Source organism: Ictidomys tridecemlineatus, chromosome 15, assembly GCF_052094955.1.
Source record: "Ictidomys tridecemlineatus isolate mIctTri1 chromosome 15, mIctTri1.hap1, whole genome shotgun sequence".
Classification (NCBI taxonomy): Eukaryota; Metazoa; Chordata; class Mammalia; order Rodentia; family Sciuridae; genus Ictidomys; species Ictidomys tridecemlineatus.
The window spans coordinates 8,281,420-8,306,031 of NC_135491.1; the positions used below are offsets into that span (position 1 = coordinate 8,281,420).

The 24,612-nt window shown below is 46.6% G+C and overlaps 1 protein-coding gene across 2 annotated transcripts; it reads right to left on the reverse strand.

Moving 5' to 3' along the window:
* Positions 1-8,806: 8,806 nt before the first annotated feature.
* Positions 8,807-18,632, reverse strand: LOC101963272 (binder of sperm protein homolog 1). 2 transcript variants are annotated; one of them, XM_078031747.1, is made up of 6 exons: positions 18,556-18,632; positions 18,241-18,371; positions 13,583-13,603; positions 12,503-12,532; positions 9,581-9,712; positions 8,807-9,205 (listed from the first exon to the last, which is right to left on the reverse strand). In XM_078031747.1, the coding sequence occupies exons 2-6, from the start codon at positions 18,317-18,319 to the stop codon at positions 9,066-9,068; spliced, it is 402 nt and encodes a 133-aa protein (XP_077887873.1). In that variant the 5' UTR covers positions 18,320-18,371; positions 18,556-18,632; the 3' UTR covers positions 8,807-9,065. The 2 variants fall into 2 exon arrangements, with proteins under 2 accessions (XP_077887873.1, XP_040135550.1); XM_040279616.2 differs by lacking the exon at positions 18,556-18,632 and having other exon boundaries at positions 18,241-18,396.
* Positions 18,633-24,612: the final 5,980 nt, after the last annotated feature.

Sequence of the window (24,612 nt, forward strand, 5' to 3'; positions counted from 1 at the left end):
GCTAATGGGGTCGGTTCTGTTGTGAGCTATCTGGGGTGGCTTTTCCCCTTGGTTTTATTTCATATTGTAACTATTCTACTCATCTTCTAGGACAATCACCTCATCTAGTATTACATAAGGGACTTTTTAGTGAGCTCCGTTCTCTTTACCATGTGTCTCAGGTTGGGCAATGTCCTGGTGTCAATATCTCATGTGATCTGAAGTTACTGCTGTGCACAGTTCTAGCACCACATTAATGGGAGCCACTAGTCCTCATTAATTGCAGTCACTTCAGAACAACACTTTATGCCAATAGTTTTTTAAAGAAAGCTTATTATACTGTTCTCCAGGAGTCCACCAATCTGGGTGTAAATGGTAGATATTTTCTTGAACATGTGGAGAAATTACGTAAGAAGAAATGTCAAATTGTTTTGATTAGAGCATTATAGTTTTCCATAGTGTTTCCATAGTTTTCCATAGTGTCCGAGAACCTTTTGATATGATTATCCACATAAGGAGTTGGACTTCACCTCTGTCTCCCCCCTTTCCTCTCTTCCTTCTGCCCCTCTTCTCTCTCACCTGTTCTACCATATCTGGGCTCTGGCCAGCTGCTGTCCCACCCTTGTGACTCTGGCCTGTGGAGAGGAGGAGGCTTATTCTTTCCCCTCCACCATTATCTGGGAGCCAGTGTATTCATTTTTCTTGTTGAGTTTTTTCTCACATTTTATTGGGGCCTCACAGTTGTACACCTGGAGGGATGGGCTGCGACCTATTTGGACGTGCACGCTGCACAACAATATGATTTTCCAATATCCCTCCCCATCTTGCTGAGGCTTTTTAAATAGAGTGATTTCTGGGGGTTTCAGTTACTGTTTATTCTCGGCCCTGACCCCAAATGCTTAGACTCATAGGGAAGTTGGGATGCGGAGTTCCACTGCAGGTCTCACTGACTCTCTGACTGGCAGCTCTGACTCACCCACAGACCCTGTGCCCTGGGGAAGAGTGGAAAGCGCCAGTTTCTTCTCCTGCCCTGACTAGGCATGGAAGAGATGATGCAGGGATCACCAGATTTTGTCACAATTTAAGTGGTCTCAGTTCTCTGTCCCTCCCCTGGTGTCATCTCGGCTCCTTTTCCTGTGGCTCAAACAACCTGTTTCAGGCAAAGCATCCTCAGTCTTCTCAGCTTTGCAGAATCTCTTTGCAGGTGCTGAATTGCTCTTCAGAGTGACTCTTGTGGATTTGCCATGAGGGTGTGGTTTTCCCTGAACCACCTCATTCCATCCACCAAAGGGGTAAACTGCATGGATGGAAAGGATGTTGAAAACTGTAGTTCATTAAGAGTAAAGAAGTTGGGGTGTGAGGGTGGGAATATTCAAGAGGTGAGAGGAGAGAAAATGGAAGCAAGGTAGCTCATGAAGGGGCTCAAGAGGGAGGAGGCCAGGGAGTGTCAGCAAGAGAACAAGCTGTTTTGTACTAGAGGGCGAGAGGAGACCAGCAGAGAAAACAACACCAGGAACCACCCCCCAACATGAAACAGAAAGAGACCCTTAAAAAACACTAGGAAACCACTACCTCTTAAAAAGAATGCAATGAAATGTATAAGGAAAATCAATGATGAAAGGAAAAACCCCAGAAACGTGTGCATGTGGACCCCGAGTCACTCAGCACCTGTAGCCAGAGCAACGTCCAAAAATATTAATCATAAAAAGAAAGAGAAGGAGAAATGAAAACTCTTAAATTAAAAGGCTTGAATTTTTCCACAGAGGGAGCTACATTGAGTATTGTACCCTTCCAGGTCATGCTCTGTCCCTTGCTTCTTGGGTTTTGTGCCTCTTAGGTCCAGCTAGGACTGGATGATACTGAACCCAACTCCTTTTGTAATTTCCACCTCTCTGTGAGCTGGAGCTGACGGTAATGTCGCTGGTTGAAATGGCTCTCCACTTTCCTGCTCACCAGCTCAGGGCGATGGAACTGGAAGAACCTTCTATTGGGTTTGGCCCCAGTGTCTTAGATTGCTGGCTTTTCCTGGCTGGTAGCAGTGCATAGATCTGTTTGGGAAGTTCTACCTGCTGTAGACAAGCAAAAACAGAACTTTGGACCTATGTTTTGTGTATCTATTCCATATTGATCCACTCCTGCAGCCCAGGCTGAGGAGGTGCCAATCTCAGCTAGGCATTTGGGGTTCTAGCTTCTCCTGTGAGCTCTCTGGTCAGGACATGGTGACAGCCCTCTCTGGGTGCATGCTGTATGGCAGGTTCCCTGACCCCTGTTCCCCTACCAAATATGAATTTCCCAGTTTCCGTCCCTGAATGTAATCACACCATGGGATCAACTTCCCTGAGGACAATATGATTTTCAGCTGGTTGTTCCCTCCAGAGATCTCAAAAGAACATGGGGTGCCCTCTCCTGTCACCCAGGCCACCACACCACCTGATCTGTTTCCCTGACCCTTCTTCCCTCGTGGCTTGCACCAGGGGACTCCAAGGGACAGCAGGTAGCATTCTCCTCTTTGCCCTGTTGTAAACCTGCTGGATCCTCTGTTCCCTGTGTCTTGTGGGACTGGGATCTGACTGGGGCCCTTTAGGGCATGCAGTTAGCACTGCCTGAGGCCAGAGCAGTACTTGCTGGGCCTCTCGGGTTCCCACGGGGTCTCCTGCTCAGTCCCTCCCCTAGGGCACACGTGGATCCCCAGCTCACTGAGCATCTGCACATCAGCTGGGCACAGACCTCCCCCCGCAGGAGCTTGCAGGCCCAACGTGTCCAGTGTTTCCATTTCCCTCTGTGTTGTCCCTTCCCTCCGTGGTGACAGGACACCTCTGCCACTGCCGGCCTCAGGGGCATTTCTTTATATCCTCCCTTCACGTTGCCGCAATCTCTCGGCGTCTCTGAATCTCTGACAGTTATTGACCTTCGATTTTTCTCCAGACGCTTGGTTAAGAAGCTGTAATCCTGTGGTTCTAATTCCAAACAGCAGAGCAAGTGCAGGGGCCTCCTCTCCCACTCCACCCTCTTGCTGTCCTGGCACAAGGCTTTGAAGGGTGCCCGCAGGAAGTGCTGGGCCTTGTAGAAATGCAGGGGTTCAGAGTGGACCCCTGATGGGAGGTAGGTCCCACCGCCTGAGAATGGTTCTCGCCGTCGGGAGTTTTCCAGGTGGGGTCCAGGGTCCGTGGAGGGAAGTTTTTCCCTGAGGCCCATTAGGTCTACACGCTTGTCACAGTCCCATGAGGGCTTGTTTGTCCTTCTCACTTTTGCTCTTTCCTGGGCCGACGGGGAGTGTCCCTGGTGCTCCTTGACATGTGATGATGTCATCTTTGGGCCTGATAAGACGTGTTCTTGTGGCAATCCTGGCTTCAAATGGTTCTGAGATTTAAGTTGAAATACAGTGAATATTGACAGATGCGGCCACATCAGCAAGATGCCCTGGGTAACAAGTTGGTCAAGGTTCTGCGGAAGGACAGAAACAATGGGACAGACACACGCAGTGGTGGTTTGGATGTGAGGTGTCCCCCAAAAGCTCACGTGCAAGAAGGCCCAGAGAAGAAATGATTGGGCTCCAAGAGCCTTAGCCCAGTCTGTGACGGAACCCCTGATAGGGATCAACTGAGAGGTAACTGAAGCCTTCGGATGTGGCTGGAGGAGGAGGGAATTGGGGCTTGGCTTTGGGGACATCTGTATCTGGCAAGCGGAGTCTCTCTCTGCTTCCTGATCCGCACCTGAGCTGGTTCCTCTGCCGATGCTCTGCCATGATGTTCTGCCTCCGCTCGAGCCCTGGGGAGGGAGCCGGGCTTCTGTGGACTAAGAGCTCGGAAAACGTGAGCCCTCAAATAAACTTCTCCTCCCCTACAATTGTTCTAGTCAGAGCAGTGAAAAATCTGACACACACACACACACAGATATAGATATATGAGAGAGGGGTCCCTGGAGGACTTGGTTCACCTAACTATGGAGAATTCCCACAACAGGCCTTCTGCAAGCTGCCAGCCGGGCTCAGTCCAAATCCAAAGGACTCAGACCCACTGAATCTCACAGCGTAACCCTCAGTCCAAGGCCAGAGTCCTGAGACCTGGGAGGAGACGGTGCAAGTTCTTGAGTCCAAACACGGAGAGCATGAAGTTCTGACGTCCCAGGGCAGTTCAAGGAGGGTGCCCAGCTCCACGAGATAGAGAAAGCAAAGGGTCACCTTCCTCTGTGGCCTCAGCTGAGGGCTGGTCCCCATCCACATCAAGGGCAGGTCTTCCCCACTCAGTCCACTGCTCCAATACCAAGGTTTCCAGAAACACCACACAGATATTCCCAGAAATATGCTTGCAACTACCTGTGTCCCTTAGCCGAGTCAAGTTGACACCTAATGTCAACCACCACAGCCTCGCTAAGTTGCTGAGTCTGGCTTCGAACCTGGGATCCTCCTGTCTCAGCCTCCCGAGCCGCTGGGCTTACAGGCATGTGCCATCAGTCGTGGCTATACACTTGTTTTTGATATAATTTTGATGATGTTCATCGCAATAAATCATCAGGATCAGAAGTTAATGTGAAGGAAGTACCTTACCAGACCGCTAGGTGATGTTCCAGTAAAAATTGGTCACATTGCTTGAACACCTCCAAAAACATGATACTAGGTTTTATAGAAGAGAAGAATACCACTATAATTAATTTTAATCAGAGAAAGCAAAAAATACAAAACAAGTTTGCGTAACTTTATTGATGAAAATGGCCAATGAGTGGCCAGGATTTCAAAACACAGTTCCTTAGAATTCCACGTCATTCCCAGCATGTCACCATTGCTAAAGGTTACCAAGTTGTTGGGACCAAGAAAGTAGATAGAATAAAATTAAAAAGTTCCATATCCATTACTTCTGCCTCAGGTTTTTACTGGGTTTTTAGTTTGTAGGTTAAGGAACTCACAAGCCCCTCCCTCCAGTGTTAGGAGAAGCCTGTGGAATGAAAAGGGAAATGAAACCACTGACTTACAACTTGACCTGCTGAACTTGAACTGGCTTCATCTGGAAAGATCCTAACACATAGAAAATACGTTGAATCCTGGTATTTATAAGCAGCATATTTCTGAAGCATGCTATTTGGGATTGATTTCCACATTTCTCTCCAGCATAACCTTTAAAATTTGCTGCCATGATATAATCTAATTTCGCCAGTACAAATATTTCTAATGGTATTGACCTACATGAAATTTAGCAGGTTTTTTCTCCCCTTGAAAAGAGAAAGAAAACAAAGGCAGCTGAGATAAGAAGAGAGAAAAAAATCTTAAATAAAACCAAGGGTCTTCCTACTAAGTGCATCAGAGTTCCTGGATAGTTTATGATTAGTAGAGAAGTTTACACGACCTGGCCATGGGTTTGAGCATCTCTCCCGACTATCACAACAGGAAACAGAAGGAAAACTGGATTTGGTGTGTCCATCTGCACACAGTGGAGTGCTGCTGTGTTGGTTTGGACGTGAAGTGTCCTCTGAAAGCTCCTGTGTTCATGCAGGAATGTTCCCAGGTGGGGTGCCTGGATTAGGAGACTGTGACCCAATCCGTCCCTCCTGGTTGAATGGACTGACTGGGGGTCACTCTAGAGAGGTGGGGCGTCCCTGGGGCCATGCCTAGGAAGGGTTCATTGTCCCTAGAGCTGGACACAATTTTTCTCTCTGCTTCCTGGATGCAATGAGCAGAACGGGGTTCCTCCACCCTCCTCCCCTTGAGCCCAGAGCAATGGAGTCAGCCAGCCGTAGATGGAGCCTCTGAAATCATGAGGCCAAATGGAACTTCCTCCTCTAAGTTGTTCTTGACAGTATTCTGGTCCCAGCAATGAACACAATTAGTCGTAAAAAACAGCAAGCTACTCACACTCACTGCCACGTGGGCGAATCCCAAAACCATTAGAGGGAGAGAAAAATCCAGCCACAAAAGCTGCACATTGTAAGATTCCTTTCAGAGGAAACATCCCAAGTCTGCAAAGCCGGTCTGTGGTCACCGGTCTGTGGTCACAGAGGACTGGAGGGAGGGGAGGTGGGGAGAGACTGCCGATGGTGTACAGGGTCTCCCCTGGGTGGTGAAAAGGTCCTGGTGGGAGTCGGAGGTGATGGTCAACAGCATGATGATTATATCACCTGGCACTGAAGTTCTCAATTCAAAATGGTCACATGCCAAGTAAAGTCCACCAGCGGTTTGGAAATGCCTATTCTATTTCAATTGAAAAACCTTTTTTCAATTCTGTGAAGGGAGCGTGGAGTTCTGTGGGAATCTAGTTACCTGGCCAAGATTGCGCTTTAGCAGCTCTTCGGTATCTTCATTTGAATGCAAGCTGCTCCCCACAGGCAGCGGGCTGGGTCCCCACCCACAGCAGCCTGTTTGTCACCGCTGACCTTTGGCTGGACTTTTTTTTCCCCCCAAGAAAATGAGTCATCTACGTGGAAAAGCAATCAGATCGTTATTGATCAGAAATGGTCAGGACTGGAAAGGAAGCAGCTGATGAATATGTAACTTCTGTCTCTGTGAAAACACCAAGAATCATCTAGAAGCTGTGCAGAAACAAAGAAGTGAGAGTCAGGACACAGCCCAACTCACCCAAGTCCCGTCAGTTCCCCTCCATGGTGAGTCCTCCCTTGGCCTCCCTAACGGGAGGTCTGCGCTACCCCAAGACCTAACTCGTGAGTTACCAGAGCAGGAGAACCACAGGTGCCTCGGAGCTGGGCAGCATAAGAAGGTGTGTTTTCCTCTCATGGTCATAGAGTATATCATTGTGGATCACGTTAATGACCACATCAGTTCTGCATTCCGTTATTTAAGCACAACATGTCACATTGATCATTTTCAGGTTTTTTTGTTTGTTTGTTTGTTTGTTTTTTAGTATTGGGGATTGAACTCAGGGGCACTCAAGCACTGAGCCACATCCCAGCCCCATTTTGTATTTTTATTTAGAGACAGAATCTCACTGCATTGTCAGTGCCTCGATAAATTGCTGAGGCTGACTTTGAACTCGCGATCCTCCTGACTCTGCCTTCCCAGCCGCTGGGATCACAGGCGTGCACCACCACAACAGGTTCCTAACACTGATGGAGGATAATTTGCAATAATTTAAAACTTCACACACATACCCAGCATAGACCAGGTGTCCTAGAGACGGTACTCAGCTATTCCTGTGAAAACCACACAGCTCACACCCTCCCTCAAAGATCAGCATAGGGTGGCGCGCACTTTTCCATGGTAACAGCAAAACATTTAGTACTTTTGTGGTACTTCGAGGGGGAATGCCTTCTCTAAATTGTGACATTTGGTGGAAGCAGGGTGAGAGGTGAGGTGGATTTTTGCATTTACAAAGAAAATCCCCATAACATCTATCTAAATGAAGATCAGGTCACAGGACAAGGGATCAGGTCATGTTTAAAAAGACCTTCAAAACGCTGGCGTCTGGGTCAAGGCGTGGACCAGCCCTGCAAGCACACACCCTGAAATGTGGGCTGCGTGTCCCTCTGTGGGGACAGTGGAAGGAAGAGGAGCAGGAGAAGGAAGACCCCCTCACTCCCTCTGGTCACTTAGCTCAGGTCTAAACGAGCACGTGCTCCTGGGCTCACTGTGCAGACCGGACCAGACACTGAAAATCAAGGCCAGGCTGCTCGCGGTCCCCCATTCTAGGGCCCTGAGGTCTCTAGGAAGGAGAAACTTGGCAACGACTCAGCGCATGCGCGGCCGTGATGGACAGCCCCTCACCAAAGTCTGCTCACAGCTTTCCCCAGATCCGGGGTGCGCTGGTGCTCCGAGGTTCTGGTGTCCTCGAAGTCGTCTGTCCTACATGACGAGTGACAAGGACACTGCTCATGTCACTCAGCAGCCCCTGGGCCCCTTTCTAGGACTCCTTTCATTTACCTTTCACCCTTCAGGCGCAGCTGAGGGTCGCTGGGCGGGTTCTCCTCACCCAACGCGCCCTGCTCACGCACCTTCTGTGCCGAGGCCCGAGCTTCTCCCTCTGCAGAGTGGAAACGACGAGTGGAAGCCCCTGAGTGGGGCCGCCGCAGTCACCGACGACAGTCATGTCCCCCAGGGGCTCACTCAGGCCGTGTTCTCCAGCCTGGGCGGGTGCTGTGGGAGCTGGTGGGACCTTAGGGGAGGGCCTGGTGGAGGGTGGAGGGTCAGCTGGGGACATGCCCTTGGCAGGCTGGTTTAGGGCCTGGCCTGGTGTCACTCTGCTTCCGGGTTGCCTGAGGTGCCAGCTTTGCCCCACCCGGGCTCCCTGCCACAGGCCCTTAAGCAAAGGAGCCCATGGACCATGGGCCAAGCCAGGGGCCATAGTAAAGTTTTCCTCCTTCAGCGTGACTTCCCTCAGGTATTTTGTCATAGCAACAGAAACCTGAGTGCCCAGGCACCGTGCGTGACTGTCCACCTGCAGCAGGATGAGCCACGGCTCTGCTTTCTCCTCGACTTTCCTTTTAGGAGCTGAACGGGAGTCTCTGCCTGCTGGGGAGAGCAGCCAACTGGCTTGTCTGGCTGGACATGAAGATTGCCATTTGGCTTCCAAAGGAGGTGTCTGGAATCTGGGGCTTGCCACCTGTCAACCCTCCAGCCCGGCCTGTCTCCTTGATGCCACTCCCAGCGAGGCTCTCTGGCAGCTCCCCTGTTACCCTGGGGACCCGGCCCATGGTGGTCCAGGTTCACCCTGGGCTCTGAGTGAAGCAGGAGACAGGTAGAGTGCCGCCACCCACAGGCCTCCAGGAACAGCTTCCCTGTCCAGGCCCCTGCACAAGCATTACCTCCCATGATCATCGGCCTCTGGAGGGGCCCAGTAGGGCAATGGGGGAACCCACAGGACCCATCATCATGGAGTCCAGGCACTTATTATTTTTTTAAGGGCCTAATTTTACTTAGAAAGTCAAAGTGCTGAAGATAGAACACAGATCTCCCTATGAAAACCCCATAATTCATAATTAAAACACCGAGTAATTTATAATCAGATCACCTACAATTCACATCCCAGGAAAAAAAGAATCTTTTAAAGAGGATCCCACATTCTCCCTCTCCCAGTCAATCTGTAAGTTATTTCCAATGAGAAAGATTGAGCTCCCGCCTCCTCTTCCGGTGAATCTCACCAGGGTCAGCAGTATTTCCAGGCCCGGTCCTTGTTGTAATTCTTGGTCAGCGAACACCATTTTCTCCCAAAGTCATCGCCATCACCCGTGCACTCCCAGTAGATCAAACGCTCGTACCAGAAGGGAAACACGCAGGGCGCGAAGTCTGCGGAGAGAGAGGTGTCGGAGGAGGAAACACACGCACACACACTTTCAGACTCTGACACACTCACACACACACACACACACACACACACCATCATACACTCACACACACACACTCACTTCCACTCTGCCCTGTTGCACCAACTGCATAGGAGGAAAGAACTGGGGGTTGCACCTCACACTGCTTTGAGGTTCCAGCTTCTTTCCGCGAGCGCACGGTTGGAGGACTCCTGACACGTCTCTAGTGCCACGAGATTTTCACACTGTCAGGAACTGCTCTCCCTTTATTTTCACAGCTGAATGGGGTCTGGGCTCTGTTCCAGAACATTCCCGGGCCCTCCCTAAAGCCCTGACATGGGTGGAGGCACCCGCTCACCTGTCTCGGAGCAGTACTTCCAGTGGCCCTCGAAGGTCTTATTCAGGGAGCACCACTTGTGCCTCATACCGTACTTGATGCAGTCGTAGAATAGTTGATTTTTATACCAAAATGGAAAGACACATTCACCATCTAGAGAAAACAAAGTGCCTCATCTCTCTGGGAGCGTTAATGGGGGTTAGGAAGTGAAGAGACATCCTCCTGGGGTCAGGGCCATGGCCGCAGCTCTGTGGAAGGTGGTTGGGCCATGCAATAATGAGACTCATAGAATAACTTAATTATTCCCCAGAGGATGCACAGTCTGTAAACACAGTCTTTTTTTTTTTTTTTTTTTTTTTTGGTACCAGGGATTGAACCCAGGAGCACTTAACCACTAAGCCACATCCCCAACTCTTTTTATATTTTTAATTTAGAGACAGGGTCTCACTGAGTTGCTTACAGCCTTGATAAATTGCTGAGGCTACATTTGAACTTGCATCTCTTGCCTCAGCCTCCTGCCTCAGCCTCCCGGGTCACTGGGATTACACGCATGCCCAGGGCACCTGGCTGTAAACTCAGTCTTACTTAGCATTGGCTCTAGACCCCGAAGCCTGCCCTAAGCTAGAAACATAAATGCAAGCATTTACCTACCAAGCAGGTCTCCACACACCAGGTATCTTTTTTCTTCAACTTCTTCTGTTCCTTCCCTGCCACATCCCTGGGATCCACACATGTGGATTAAACCAGGCCCAGGTCCAATATTTTCAGGAAAACAAAAATTGTGTCTACACTGCACATGCACAGACTTTCCTTATCATTATTCCTTAAAAACAGAGTGTAACAACGATATAACATGGCATTTGGTATTTTAAATATTCTGGAGATGATTTAACTCATATGGGAAGATTGCAAAGGCTTTATGGTTATATGTAAATACCACACCTTTTTATGTAAGGGCTTTGAGCATTTTCGAATTCTGGCATCTGTGGGAATGCTGAAACAAACCCCCCGCCCCCCACCCCCGACACTGAAGGAGGTAAATAATTGATGGGGAGGGGAGGAGTGGAGAGGAGATATTTGGAAATGAAACTGACCAAACTACGCTATGTGCATGTATGAATATATCACGAATCCCACTTTTACATATAATTATAATGCACTAATAAAAACTGCATTACCTATAAACCCACACACCATATGTGTGTGTGTGTGTAAAACCATATAACCTATATATACCAATGCAACACATACAGATGGATTTTTACTATCCTTTTTTTTTTAGAGAGAGAGTGAGAAAGAGAGAGAGAGAGAGAGAGAGAGAGAGAGAGAGAGAGAGAGAGAGAGAGAGAGAATTTTTTCAATATTTATTTGGTTATCGGCAGACACAACATCTTTGTTTGTATGTGGTGCTGAGGATCGAACCCAGGCCACACGCATGCCAGGCGAGTGCACTACCATTTGAGCCACATCCCCAGCCCAATTTACTATCCTTTGAAATGAATCATATTTTACACCCATAACTTAAGTTTCCAACAACACATTGTAGGAATCTGTTTTTCTCTGCACCCTTTGGTAGCATGATTAACTTCTTCTTTTATTGGTGCACTACAGTCATACATAATATCGGGGTTCATTCTGACATAGTCATACAAGCATGGAGAGTCATTTGCTCCATTTTGGTCCCCAGTACTTCCCCCTCCCTCCCTCCCCTCTGCCCTCCCCTCTACTTGACTGGTCTCCTTCTACTTATTTATAGTTCTTTAAAATTCATTTTGCATGTATGTGCAATGGTGGGCTTCACTGTGGTCTCTTCATGCCTGGACACAGGGCAGTTTGGTCAGGTTCATGTGTATAGCTCTAACTCATCCTCTCTGCTGCTGCTTCATGCTCTGTGATGAGGTTCTCACCACAATGCACTCAGTACTCCCCAGGAGCAGACTCTCTCTCCACCGTAAATACTGCAGGAAACATTCTACATACCTAAATCCCTAGGCACTGAAGCCCTTCCCCCTGTATAATAAGAGTCCACACAGCAAAGCCATTAGAAGAGCATCTCTGAAGTCCAACAAAGACAGGTACGGTTTCCTCCAGGGACAATAGCCTCTCCTCTTTCCCACCCACGTGCTCTTTCTCCCGCCTTTCAGCAGCATGCAGAGTGAAGGCACCTCAGCAATGTCTGTCTGTGCGTCACATGAGCTGTCTCTCCTTAAAAGCCGTCCCAGTCCTTGGGTCATACCTATGTTTTCCTACATTTTCTTCAAAAAAAAAAAAAAAGATTTTGTTTCTTTTACATTTGAAGTTTGATTAATGAAGAATTTAGTTTTGTATAGGATTCAAAAGGTGAATGCAACCCTTTTTTTTTTTCTCCAAGCAGATATTTAAACACGACAGATGGAGGATGAAATAAACCTTCTGTACATTTAAACACTTATGTTTAAATCCTAACATATCCTGGGATGCAGGCTACAGGTTATGGGAGGGGGGTAGAACAGCGTGGTGGGGAAATAGGTGCTTTCTGGAGCCAGCAAGCATCACAGAACACCGCTGCCCATGACAGATGCCATTATCTGACTCCTTGCAGGCGGGAGCTATGCTTTTTATATTGCAGTATTTACATTATGCTGTATTTACATTAGACCCAGTGGGAAAAATGTTTCTCTACACCCGTGTTATTTCTGCTCATAGTATTCTCATTATTGGATTTCTTTCTATATAAATTTTAAAATCTGATATTTTCTATCAGGCAGAAATTAAAGAGAATAAACATTTAGGGCTGGCCCAAGTTCAGGGTGACATCTATTTATCTGTTAACAAGGTATTAATATGACATTGTATAAAAGGAGAAGAATAGACTTTTTCCCCAGAAGAACATCATGAATTCCCCCAATTTTTGAAAAATGAAAAGAAAACATTCTGATAATGAAAGTTTTCTTATTGACTTACCCTCTACTTCTGGAAATTGAATTGTAGAATCTGAGAAATAAAATTTAAAGTGAAATTTATTTTACTTTTTATAGACTTTAAAGAGGCTGTCATATAAAATGGAATCAAATAAAAATGCTCATTTGAGGTGATGTTATTACTGGATTACGTCTTCCATACAAGAATATGACATAATTTTCTACTTCTTAGAACTAGTTTTATATGTTTTGATGACTTTATCATTTGCTTTATATGAATCCTAACCCTTTCTTGACTTAATTCTAAAATATTTTCATTATTGATATAAAATAGATTTTCTACTTTTTTCATTAATATTTGGTTCTTATCAGAATAGAGAAAAACTATTGATTGTTGCATGTTTATTTATAACCGGCCATAGAGCCAGAATCTCTTAATAATAAAACTAATAAATTCTCTTAATAATTCTCCTAATAATTTTCTTAATAAAACTAGTGTTTCTAGGGTTTTCAAAGTATGTGATTATAAAATAATTTTGCCTATTATTTTATGCAGGCTTATAGATTATTTCTTTCTTAATCACATATATTATAGCCCCACCCCAATAATGCTAAAAAGTATTGACAATAAGTAGCCCTGTGCTTTCCTGGTTCAGAATGCTTATTCGCATGGCTAATGTTAGCTCAAAAATAGAGATCAACTTAAAAAATCTATCACTTAGATAATTTTAAGTAAATGAGCTTTATGATGTTCTGGCCTCAACAAAGTTGAACACATAAACAGTAGATATGGAAACATGTGCACCTTATTTTTCAATGAGAAAGGGCTGTCCCTATTTCATGATGTCCCATAAAACTCAATTTTTACAAAAAAGAAAATCACATTTTGAAGTTGTATGTAATGTACTATTTACTCACTCAAAAGTATTGGTAATAAAATTATAATTTCTCTCTTCTTCTTCCTCAAATATTTTAAAAATGAAACATACTTTAACTTATGTATAAGGAAATAAAAATTAGTTTTCTTGAAAAATATGATTTCTTTCCAGGAAAATAAATATTCCATGACTTCACATTTTATTGCAAAATTTAAAAAGAAACTTTAAAACTATGACCAACTTACCTTCAGGTGGTGGGGAGTCATCTGAAAGACACAATTTTGGAAAAAAAAATAGCTATTTTACTAAAGCTATCATTTAAAATGAAAGGAACAGAAAATTTTCACCAATATTCAGTCCAGAAAAAGAAAAAAGATAATACTTTTGAAGGTATACACAAAATTCAACAGTGCTTATTTTTAGTGGTGTGATTGTAGGTGGTTCCTAATTTTCCTTTTCCTAGAATTATATTTTACAAATATGAATGAATTGACTCAGATTCAATAGCAAGTCTCTTAAAAATTCAGATTCAATAGGTGTGGAACAGAGCCTACATCCCACCCATCTGAGGCAGGTGGACGCAGAGATGCTTTGGATGAAGCACCGAGATTTGTAGACCTTGATTGGACTCTAATTGTCATGGGGTTCACAGGAGCTTTTTGAGGTGTCGGCGGTGATCTAATTCATGCTCTTTAAACATGGCATGGCTGTTGTGGAGGTAGGGGACGGGGTGGGGTGGACGCTGGGAGCCCAGAGGTGGACGCAGGGAGGGGTCCAGGGGAGTTATAGATGGTCCAGCGGGTGGCGCCAGGACGCCGCTTCCCCTAGAAGAACCCACCTGTCTCCGCGGGCTGTCTTCCCCGGGTGTGCCTCTGCGGCCTCTGCGTTCTGTTCTTGTAAGGACACTGGTCACTGGGTTGGGGACCACCCTTATCTATCTGACTCCGTTTAACTAACAACATCTGCAAAGACCCTGATTCTAAACACGGTCACTTTCGCAGGTTTGGACAGACGTGACTTTGGCTAGTGAGGGACACCGCTCCATCCCGGGCCTCCTGGAGGTGAGGATTCGGGTCACAGGTACAATGGGGTGTGTAGTACTGCCGCAGTGGGGCTCTGGAGTGTCCCATAGAGGCCCCTGTATTAAAAGCTTGGTCCCCAGCTTGGTGCCATTGGGAGGCCCAGTAACAGGTCATGGGGTATGTGTCCTCCCAGGGGACAGTAGGACTCCAGCCCCTGCCTTTTTCTCTTTTTCACTTTCTGGCCATGAGGCGAGTGGCTGAGTTCCACCCTAGGTTCTCATGCCGCCGCCTCGCCGCAGGCCCAAAGGAAGGGGCCACAGCACATGGACCAAAGCCTCCCTGTGAGCCCCAAGGAACCTTTTCTCATTATAAGCGGATTTCCTCAGGTATTTGCTATCATAATGGAAAGCTGACCAACACAACCCGCTGCTTCCAAGAGACCCACACCACCTATCACAACAACCAGCCCAAATAACGTGTTCCTGTTTATAGAAGCTCCCTTCAGCCAACTTCAAGCACAAGCTGTAGAAATTGCAGATGACCTTATCTCACACCCCAGGACAACAGTTTTCAAGAGTTCATTCTCAAGCTGAGGCTCAAATGTGGAAGGCAAGCAGAAATACTCCACCCAACTCTCCAAAGTCACCTGAGTCAAGACTGGTGACTGCTTAAGGCAAGGGTGGATTCCCGAGGAAGGTAAATAGCACAAGGACTTTTCAAAAACACAAATGTTTTAATTTTTTTAAAAGGAAAACAACAAAGACACAGACCTAATCATAATGGCCAAGTGTCCCCATGCCCTCACGGCATGGTAATGTAAATGATGCAGCCACGTTGAAAAATAGTTTGGAGGCTCCTCAACTAGGCCATTGGATGGTGCAGAAATCCCACACTGGAAATATATCCCAGGGAATAAAAGGTAGGGCCTTGACATGGTATCTGCACTCCCACGTGGTGGTACTCACAATAGTCTAGATATGGAATAAACCTGGGTTTCATCAGTGGATGAAAGATTTTTTTTCAAATGTGGCATATATGTAAAAGGGGATTTTAGAATAGGAATAGAAAGTCCTGCCATTTAGCTGTCAAATTCAGGAGGACATTACGCCAAGTGCAAGAGGCCAGCCACAGAAGGTAAGTACTGCATGATGTCCTGTATATAAGAAATCTAAAGTAGACAGACTCACTCTGTGAAGATTAACCACAGGTTGAGTGTGCCTAGTCTGAAAATCCAAGATCTGAAATAATCCAAAATTTAAATAAATTGAATAAAATAAAATTGAATATCTACATGATGCTGCAAATGGAAAATCCCACACCATTCAACTTTGTGTGTGTGTGTGTGTGTGTGTGTGTGCAAAATCATTAAAAATGTGGAGGAAAATAACCTTTAGGCTATTGGGTAAAGTGTATATGAAACATAAGTGAAATTCATGTTTGCACTTGGTTCCCATCCCAAAAATATCTCATTATGCATATGCAAATATTCCAAAATATGAAAAGTAAAACATCCCACACCCCCAAGCATTCTGGGTAAGGGATTTCAACCTGTACTAAATCTCAATACATATCCTGCCTTTTAAATAGTAAGAGTAGCTGTCACACAGTAATAGCGATAATAGCAACATACTAGTGGCAGAAACTAATTTCCCAGTAGCTCTGGAAGGCGGCAAGAGCCATTGTCCTCCTACATCAGAAGTGAGAAATAAGAGCCCTCTGAGGCTCAAGACTTTGCCTGAAGTCAACATGAGAAGCTCAGTTGGAACCAGGAGAGGCCAGAGGGGAAGCAGCCTCCTAAGAGCTGGTCTGGAGCCGAGCAGGAAGGAATCCAGGTAAGAGAAGCCCTCAGCTCTGGGCAGATGGGGACACGGGACAGCTCTGAGCTATCATCCATCTTCATCTCCATAAAATAATACAGGCTCGTGTAATGTAAGGCTCACTTTTTAGCACAAACCTTTGCAGAAATTAAATGATTGGCGGGCGAGCAGTCCTACCACACAGGAGCCTGAAATGATGACAATCCCAGAATTTGGGGTGCATAGAGCAGGTCTGGTTCTGCCCAGTGGGTCCCTTGCAGAGACCCCACTCTTGTAGTCCCTCAGACAACCTAACACCTTGGAACAGTAGAGAAATTACATTTTATACACAGCAGATTTTCATCTCTGGAACAAGATCACTCAACCGGGCCCTCTGTGAGAGCTTGCCAGTTCAATCACTTCTCTTCTCTGGGCCAGGAATGTAGATGATTTCGCCCCTAGCCTACAGGGACTCTTTCCTTTGTCTTCCTGCTAGCCGCGGCAATGGAGTGAAAATATTATGACTTTTAATCTCTTGTGCACCTAGCAGATCCCAAACCTACCAAGTTATTGCTGCCAAGGGGCTAAAATACAATGCTTCTCATGGTCTGTAGTCTCCAAAATCAGAATGCCCCTTACTCCAGGTAGCATCTACTTATCTTAGGAGGGTTGCTGTGGAGATGTGGTCATTATGTCCTGCACTGACTACAACCAGCAACAAAACTTGCAGTGTGAACTTCAGTGGCTCAAAAGACAACATGCCTAAGCCAGGCATGGTGGAGCACTTGAAACCCCAGCAGCTTGGGAGGCTGAGGGCAGGAGGATTGCAAATTCAAAGCCAGCCTCAGCAACTTAGTGAGACCCTAAGCAACTTAGCAAGACCCCTACTCAAAATATAAAATGAAAAGGACTGAGGATGTAATTTAGTGGAAAAGTGCCTCTGGTTCCAGTGCCCTGTGCAAAAAAAAAAAAAAAAGTAATAATAATAAAAAGTCAACAAGGCTCTAGTAACATGAGGAAGCAGATGGCCATGAGAGACCAAAGGAAGGCTTTGGACAAGCAGCAGTCCTGCAGGTCAAAAGCAGACGGGCTCTGCCATCATCTACAATAGAGGCCAAGGTGCCCAAGACCAATGGGCTTTTATTCTCTTACATGTTGTTTTGAGAAATGCTTTACCACTAGGGGTCTGGACAGCACCGAGATGAGATTTGCAGGAAAAATAAGACATCCACAATTCAGGAGGACAGACAGTGGAAGTGGAGAAGTTTTAGGAACCCCTGAACCAGCTTCTATCACTTACACATTCTCTTTCTTACGCAGGTATGAAAGGGATTTCTGACTTAAAAAAGATGAAACCTGTGACCAAGTCAAAAAGTGTTAATTTTCAATTGGTGTAAAGTAGAAACTCCAGCTGCTGGGCGTGCAATAACCACGTCAGGTTGAGAGCATCTTTTTAATCTCTCTCTCCCTTTTCCCCTCCTTCCCTTCCTCTTTTCCTTCCTTTTTCTTATTTTGTTTTTTAAAACATTCATGAGCACTGTTTCACTTATTTTTAAATGCAAAGATGTCCTAAAGGGTAATTAAAAAATACATATAATATTCTTGATTCGGCCATTCTATAAAAAAAAATGTTTCCACAAATAAGCATCATCCTAATCAAATGGTAAGAGGCAAACCCCAAGTTAATTCCCTTGTCCCATTATCCCCTTAGATTTATGAAAAGCAACATGACTTTGGTAAAGCAATAAAAAAAGACTTCACAAAAATTGGTTTCCTTTCACCTTCACATGAGGCCTTTGGAATGTACCCGGGTGAAGGGGGACACAATTTATCAAGTTACTCAACTGCTGCCAACAGATGTTTCCCTTGGCATTTCCATTTTTTATTTGTTGAACATTCCTATTTTAGAGTCTATATTGGTGGATCATGTTTCCTAGGTAAAAATGCCTGAAAGACAGACAAAGCTCCTTTTCTTTCTCAGGGTGCGTGAAGTCGGGGTGACTCGCACTCTCCTGGCATCTCCCATTTGGTCGTGTGGCACGCTGGGCTGGGAAGGTCCAACCCAGCGCTGTCGTGGCTTCTCACCTTCATAGGGAACACCGTCCAGGGGGTGAGGCGGGCAGACACACAGCAGCACCAGCAGGAGCCCCAGGCGCTGGGCCATGTTCCTCCTCTACGGAATGCTGGGCACCAGCTCACCGCCGAGTTTTATAGCCCTGAGAACCAGCACCACCACTGTCTGCACTTTGTCCCCTCCTCTCTCTTCCCAGTCTCCTCCTTGTCCCCGCCCACATCTACTTCCAGCGCCCCTCCTATTCCTCAAGCCCCTCCTCCCTCCCCTTGGGCTCCCTCGTCCATTTCTTCCTCCTCCTCCTTCCCTCATCCATCTTTGCCACTTACCTCTGACTCCATGTCCCTCTTCTCCACCGTCTCTGCCTCTTCCTATTTCTCCCCCCTCCACTGTCTTCCCTCCTGCTCTTCCACCTCTCCTCCTCCTCCCTCCTCCTTTTCTTCCTCTTTCCTCTTTTTCTACCCTGAAACTTAATCATCAGCCAGAAAAGTAAGAAATACGTCAAAAGAAATGCTTGACTGGCGTTCAATAGAGACAAGCCAGAGCCACGGTCAGGAGACGCCAGTGGTTCCCACGCAGCTAGTCATCAGGGATCCGCAAGCACTCACCATGTATGTCTCTGGGACCTTGATAAGGTCCCCAGGGTCCTATTGGGGATCCAGGGTAACGCGGCAAATCCTGAAAGAAACCAAGAAGGGGGCCTATGGAATTCTCTTAAAAATTCCCAGATGGTAGAATATTATTTTAAAATTAGGACTAATTGGATAATATAGTCCAGAGACCTAGTTTCAGGTCTCTCAGGTTTGCCTTCTCAATAGAAAATTCTAGGACTTTTAGCCTTTCATTAATCAGCTGAAACTTCTCCAGTCCTCTTCTCTGTTCCTTAATATTCTTGCCCCTGACCCCCACCCCCGCAAGACTCCATCAATATATACATGACTGAATTTTATGTCCTCACGGACATGCACAAGTTCATCACCTCAGGGTGATCTCATCCAAACTGCCTTCTGGTAATAGCCACTTGGAGAGCACCCTCCTCAGGAAGCCACTGTCTTGTCCTACAGACAGGCTGGGGCCAAAGCCATTTGGCCAATCCCCACATACTCTGGAGATCTTGGAGCAGAACCTTAAAGAGGATTTGTGAAGAGAGAGAGAGAGATTGATCTAGGGCCAAGAAGGACTCTCTTGAAGGTACAGAAACATGGGAGGGTGTGAAAAGTGGGCTCTGAGGGTCTCCACAATGGGGAAGGAAGGCCACTAAAATGACACTTGAGCCATGTGTCTAGTTTTAAATTTTATAGTAGTCATGTCTTTAAAAAGCAAGGAGGAACAAGTGCAATTTAATATATTTTGTGGAATCCATGATATCTTAACTCTTACCATCTTAGCACATAGGAATTTTTTAAAAAGCTGATATAATTTACATTCTTTGTACTTTGCCTTCAGAATCCACTTACAACACAGGACAATTTGGTGCCCACGTTTCAAGAGCTCAAGAGCCACATGTATTTAGTGGCCACCACATTGGATCTGGGAGAGAAAACCTAGAGAAAGTGGGAAAGGGGGCCTTAGGGAAGATTTCTCTTTTTAATTAAGAAACTTGAGGAGTGAGTTAGGGCAGATAATATGAATTATGTAAGGCCAATGGAGCCTTTCTGGGTCCTGAATTTGGGCAAAGAGAAGAAAAGGGAACTAGAGTGGATGAATTGCCTATTGAGTTCTCCACCCTTTATCAGCCTCAGATGAGCAGGAACTTCACCTTCCCGGTTAACTGAGAGTATCACATACCAGGTGCACAATCAGTATTTATCTACGGAGTCAATGAGTATAACATGGTTCCAAAATAGACACAGATATATCTATACATACAGAGTGTCATGGTACATTCTCTTTTTTGTAACTTTCATTTAATATTCTCTTTATTTTCCTACAGAAAACACAGGGTGAACTCATTATATTTGAAGGCATCTGCTGTTGGTTGACTTAGGTGAAAGAAAAACTTATCTGACCAATTTTCCAATGGTTACCATTGTGTTTATCTCTGGTTATTCCTATTGTAAGTAACCTCGTTCAGCTACATGTGAATCTCAGGGTCTCCTGCAATAGGCATGTCTTTAGAGTTCCTGAGAATTAAATAATAATTAAACAAACTCAAATTATTAAACAAACACAAACAATCAACTCACACAGCGATGCTCAATGAACATGAGCCACTGTTATGTTTTGAACACCCTCCCCACCCCACGTACCGAGAGCTCTGTCTATACGGGATCATCTAGCTCCTGGAGCAATCCTATGGGATGGATTTCAGCAGACTCATATATAGAAAAATAAATTGATAGCCAAACATTTTCTGCTTCATGCTCAAGGTCACGTGTATGGGCTGGAGATCATATCCAGGCAACTCTCAGCCAAGGTTTACCAGTCACAGAAACAGAGACTCTGAGCCATGAACTGTGTTGCTCAAATCCCCACGACCTGCCTAGGACCTGGGGTCTGTGTTTCTGGACACCTTCAGGATGACTGGCTCAAACAGGAGCAGTGATGGTGGAAACAGTCATGACTGGTGTCTACTAAGCACATTCCAGGTGCCAGGCAGTGTTCAGAGACACTTCTGTGTGCATCTGTGTCCTGCACCTGCCAAAGCACACAGAGACACACTTACCTGACGTAACTCACCCTTCTCCTGCAGCTCTCTAGGTCAGCAGTCTCCCTGGCTAAGATCAAGATACCCGCCGGACTGCGTTGCTTCTACAGACCCTGGGGGATCACTCCCCATCTCCAGGTCCTGAGTCCCTTCTTGCAAAGTCCTTTCTACCTGGGAACCAGGCAGGAGCACAGGTCCCAGGGATTAGGGTGGATGTCCAGGGTGGGGGCTGGGCTCCACTCTACCTCCTGAAGCACCTTTGGCTCCCTCCTGTTAACATCCCCAGGCACCAGCCCTGGTCACCATCATTAGCTCCTTTCTACAGATGTGGGGACTGAGACCTGGAACATGGAGTAACTTTGTTCAGGTCAAAAGGGAGCAAGAGGCAAAGCCTTAAAGCTGAGCTGTCCTCGCTCTGGGGCTGGCGGTTCTGAACAGTACAGTGTTCTTCCTGTCTGGATCTCAGGACCTAAACAGAAAGTTGTTTGTTGAATTTGAATCTTGAGAGGAAAGGCAGAAACGGCATTTGAGGTTAGTGAATGAACTAAGGTGTGGATATGAGGGCTTGGGATGAGACAGGAGCATAAGCATGAAGCTGTAGATGGTAAAGGGTTTAAAGAAGGGGTGACATTTGTCTCTCTGCCACCTCCATAGGTGGTAGTCAACCCCAAGTCTGCAGGCTCCCCTTTGCCACTGTCCAGGACCTGCTGCCTGTATCATACCATCTTGACGAGGAGTTTACTCTGTGTCACTTGGTACCTGGAAAAGCTGCACACGTGTCTGAGTGGTTTTCTCCAAACCCATCAGGACACACTGCGATGGCTGTGGCAGGGTGCCAGTACTACGTACCCATGGCTTGGGACAGAGAGTCCTCCAGGTGTTTGAATGTGTCAGTGCTCAAAGAACAACTTGGTCCTCACCTGAATGTCCCAGACACGGTGTCTGGCTCCCTGAGTGGCCTTCCAGCTTAATGATCACCTTGAGCCACCCCAAGACATTTTCTGTTGCTGTCCCTGACTTGGTCCAGGTCGTCTCCTGAACATTCCGGCCTGTCCATCAGTATTGCTTCCTGGTCTCTCTCAAGATCCTTTGTGGCATGAAGCATCAGCCTTGCACGTGTGTAGGGGGAAAGCGTCCAGGTGGAGAGGACAGCAAGAGCAAAAGTCCCATGGGGTAGGCGAGCTGGGCTCATGCAGCGGGCTGTAAAGAGCCAGTGAGTGGGGGCTGGTCAAGGAGGGCAGCGGACGAACGTGGAGCCTCGAGGCGAAGGCCGCGGGTGGATCGTCTAAAGGTGCGTGGATTGTGCTCTAAAGGAGGAGGAGTTGGAATTAATACGCGCTGCCTCTCCCGGGGACTCCCTCCAGTAGCTTCCCGTTGCATTTAGAGTGCGGGAAGGTCGGCAGCCCCAGCCTGGCCCTGCCCAGCTCCCCTCGGGCTCCTCAGCCCACTGCTCCCACTGTCCCCCAGACACGTCGCATCTGCCTCAGGCCCTTTGCACATGGGTTTCTTCTGCCTGCAGAGCCCCCAACCCCACTGCCCTCATGCCCACTTCCTCTTCCTCCTCTTCCTCCTGCTTGGTTGGTATGTGGGTCTCACAGGAGCCCCCTGACCCGACCAGCAGTCAGCCTGCCCCAGTTCCTCCCTGTCTCAGCCTCTGCTCTCCCTTTGGTGGCCACGATCACAGCAGAGTTAAGGCTGGCTCCTGGGCACTCACCTCCTGTCTGTCTCCTGGTGGCCTCAGCCTGGGGAGCAGGGGCCACACTCCCACACACTGCAGTGCCTTCCTCACCCCGAGCCCCTTCCTTCTGAATGAATCCACAGGAGCCTGCGTCAGGAGGGACCCACTGCAGGTGGAACTGGAGGACGTCCTGCGCTGCGAAGTAAGCAGACTCCGAAAATCACGGGTTGAATGTGTTCTGTCCTCTGCAGAAGATAACAAGAAACATAAAAAGAACCCAAAAGGAGGATTTCACAAAAATGGAAGGGAGGTCGGTTTAGTAGAAGGAGGGGGAAGGCGGGAGGAAGGAAGGGAAGGAACTGGGATGAACTGACCAAGTTACACCAGGTTTGTTCATAAACCACCAAAATCAATTCCAAGGTTACATGTGACTCTCCTGTGTCAACTAAGATAAATTAATAAACAGAAGGAATCCAACCGAGCAGAAGAATGGGATCCAGCGGAGGGAGGGGGAAAGAAAGGAGTAGTAGAGGGGATTGAAATGGAGAACTCTGTTGTGCGCATTTATCAATTTGTCAGGATGAACCTCGCCATTACTTAGAATTGTGATGCACTAAAAATACATTTGTAAAACCCTGATTGGGTTGTTTGCTTTTTTGATGTTAAGTTTTTTGAGTTCTTTATATATCTTCATAAATGGGCTAAGGAGCTGAACAGACACTTCTCAGAAAATATACAGTTGATCAACAAATATGTGAAATGTGTAGTTGACACCGATGCTCTGACTCCAGAACCGGTAAGTCGCTTTCATAAAAGCAACTTAAGGATTTACAATTGAAAACCATTTTCATATCAGGGTCTAGCTGGACCCTCCTGGCCACCCTGAGAGGCAGGACTGATCACCCCCACTCTCCGTGGATGAAGGAATAAAGGCCCAGGCCGAGGAAGACTCTGGCACAGTTACGAACAGGCGGACATGAGCTCAGAGTGTCACTTACCACGTGTCGTCTCTGGGTAAGTTACTGAACCTCCCCAGCCTCAGTTTTCCCCTGAGGTCAAGTGGAGACGGCCACGGCTGCTCCTTGGGTTGTCAGGAGTTAAACATGTGGTGGGCACTCAACAGCGGGGATCCAGGATTGGAAGCAGTAGCTCAGCCCCAAGGTAGCTCCAGACCACCATTCCAAACTCTGGGTTCTTGTTGCTGCAGAGAATGGCATGCTCTGGGGTCATCCAGGCAAATGTCAGGAAGGAAAATAGAGCTGGTGGCAATTATAGTTGATGAGGATCGAAAATGCTATTATCAAGGGACTTCGCTATCCAGAGGTGTTGATCCAACTGGAGAATGGAAGGCTTTTGAGATTCCAGTGATGGATGTGGTCTTGGAGCCATCCATCTAGGGGGGTTTAGAATCCAGGCCATCCCTCATGGGGTAACCAGTCCACTTCTCTCTGACCATTGATTTTCTCATCTGTAAAATGGATATTTGAAATAAATTCTATCTCTGGATTTATGAGAACCAAGTGGCCTAAAGTATCCTGAACATCTACCCTGCAATCTCACAACTGTTCAACAAATGTAATTTCTTCTTTCTATCACATACTCCTCTCATAATGACAGTATTCTTTTTTCCTCCAAAAGTAAATTATATGTTAGTTACTATTTGGGGATGGAAAGAAAAATGGCATACATGACATCAAAACTCGAAGTCAGTTGTAAGAGAAAGGAGACCTGTGGGAGCAAATAATTTTTGTTTTCCTTCAGTTCAGAGAAGGAAAGAGGTCAGCCATGATGAATCAGTGGTCCAGTTACCCATTTGGATGCTCAACCTTCCTCCTCTGTTCCTGAGACAAGTGGATGTGAACACACTGGGGAATGGTGGAGAGGATTTAGAACCAGGAAATATTGGATGGGCCAAAGTCGGGCTTCCTGGGACTACACAGGGAGGGAATGGCTTAATGGAAATCTCAGACGGACCCTGGGTTGAGACCCAAGATCTTCTACTTTTCCTCTGTGACCTTGGCCAAGCAGTGCCACCTTTTTGAAGTCAATTTTCACCCTGTG

What these genes read in the sequence shown, in the direction of transcription:
- LOC101963272 (XM_078031747.1), bottom strand. Translation starts at nt 18,319, where the DNA reads ATGGCCCAGCGCCTGGGGCTCCTGCTGGTGCTGCTGTGTGTCTGCCCG. An exon ending in GGACGGTGTTCCCTATGAAG is followed by an intron (nt 13,604 to 18,240) that starts GTGAGAAGCCAC and finishes TGTGTCTTTCAG; the next exon opens with ATGACTCCCCACCACCTGAA. An exon ending in GAAGTACTGCTCCGAGACAG is followed by an intron (nt 9,206 to 9,580) that starts GTGAGCGGGTGC and finishes CTCTCTCCGCAG; the next exon opens with ACTTCGCGCCCTGCGTGTTT.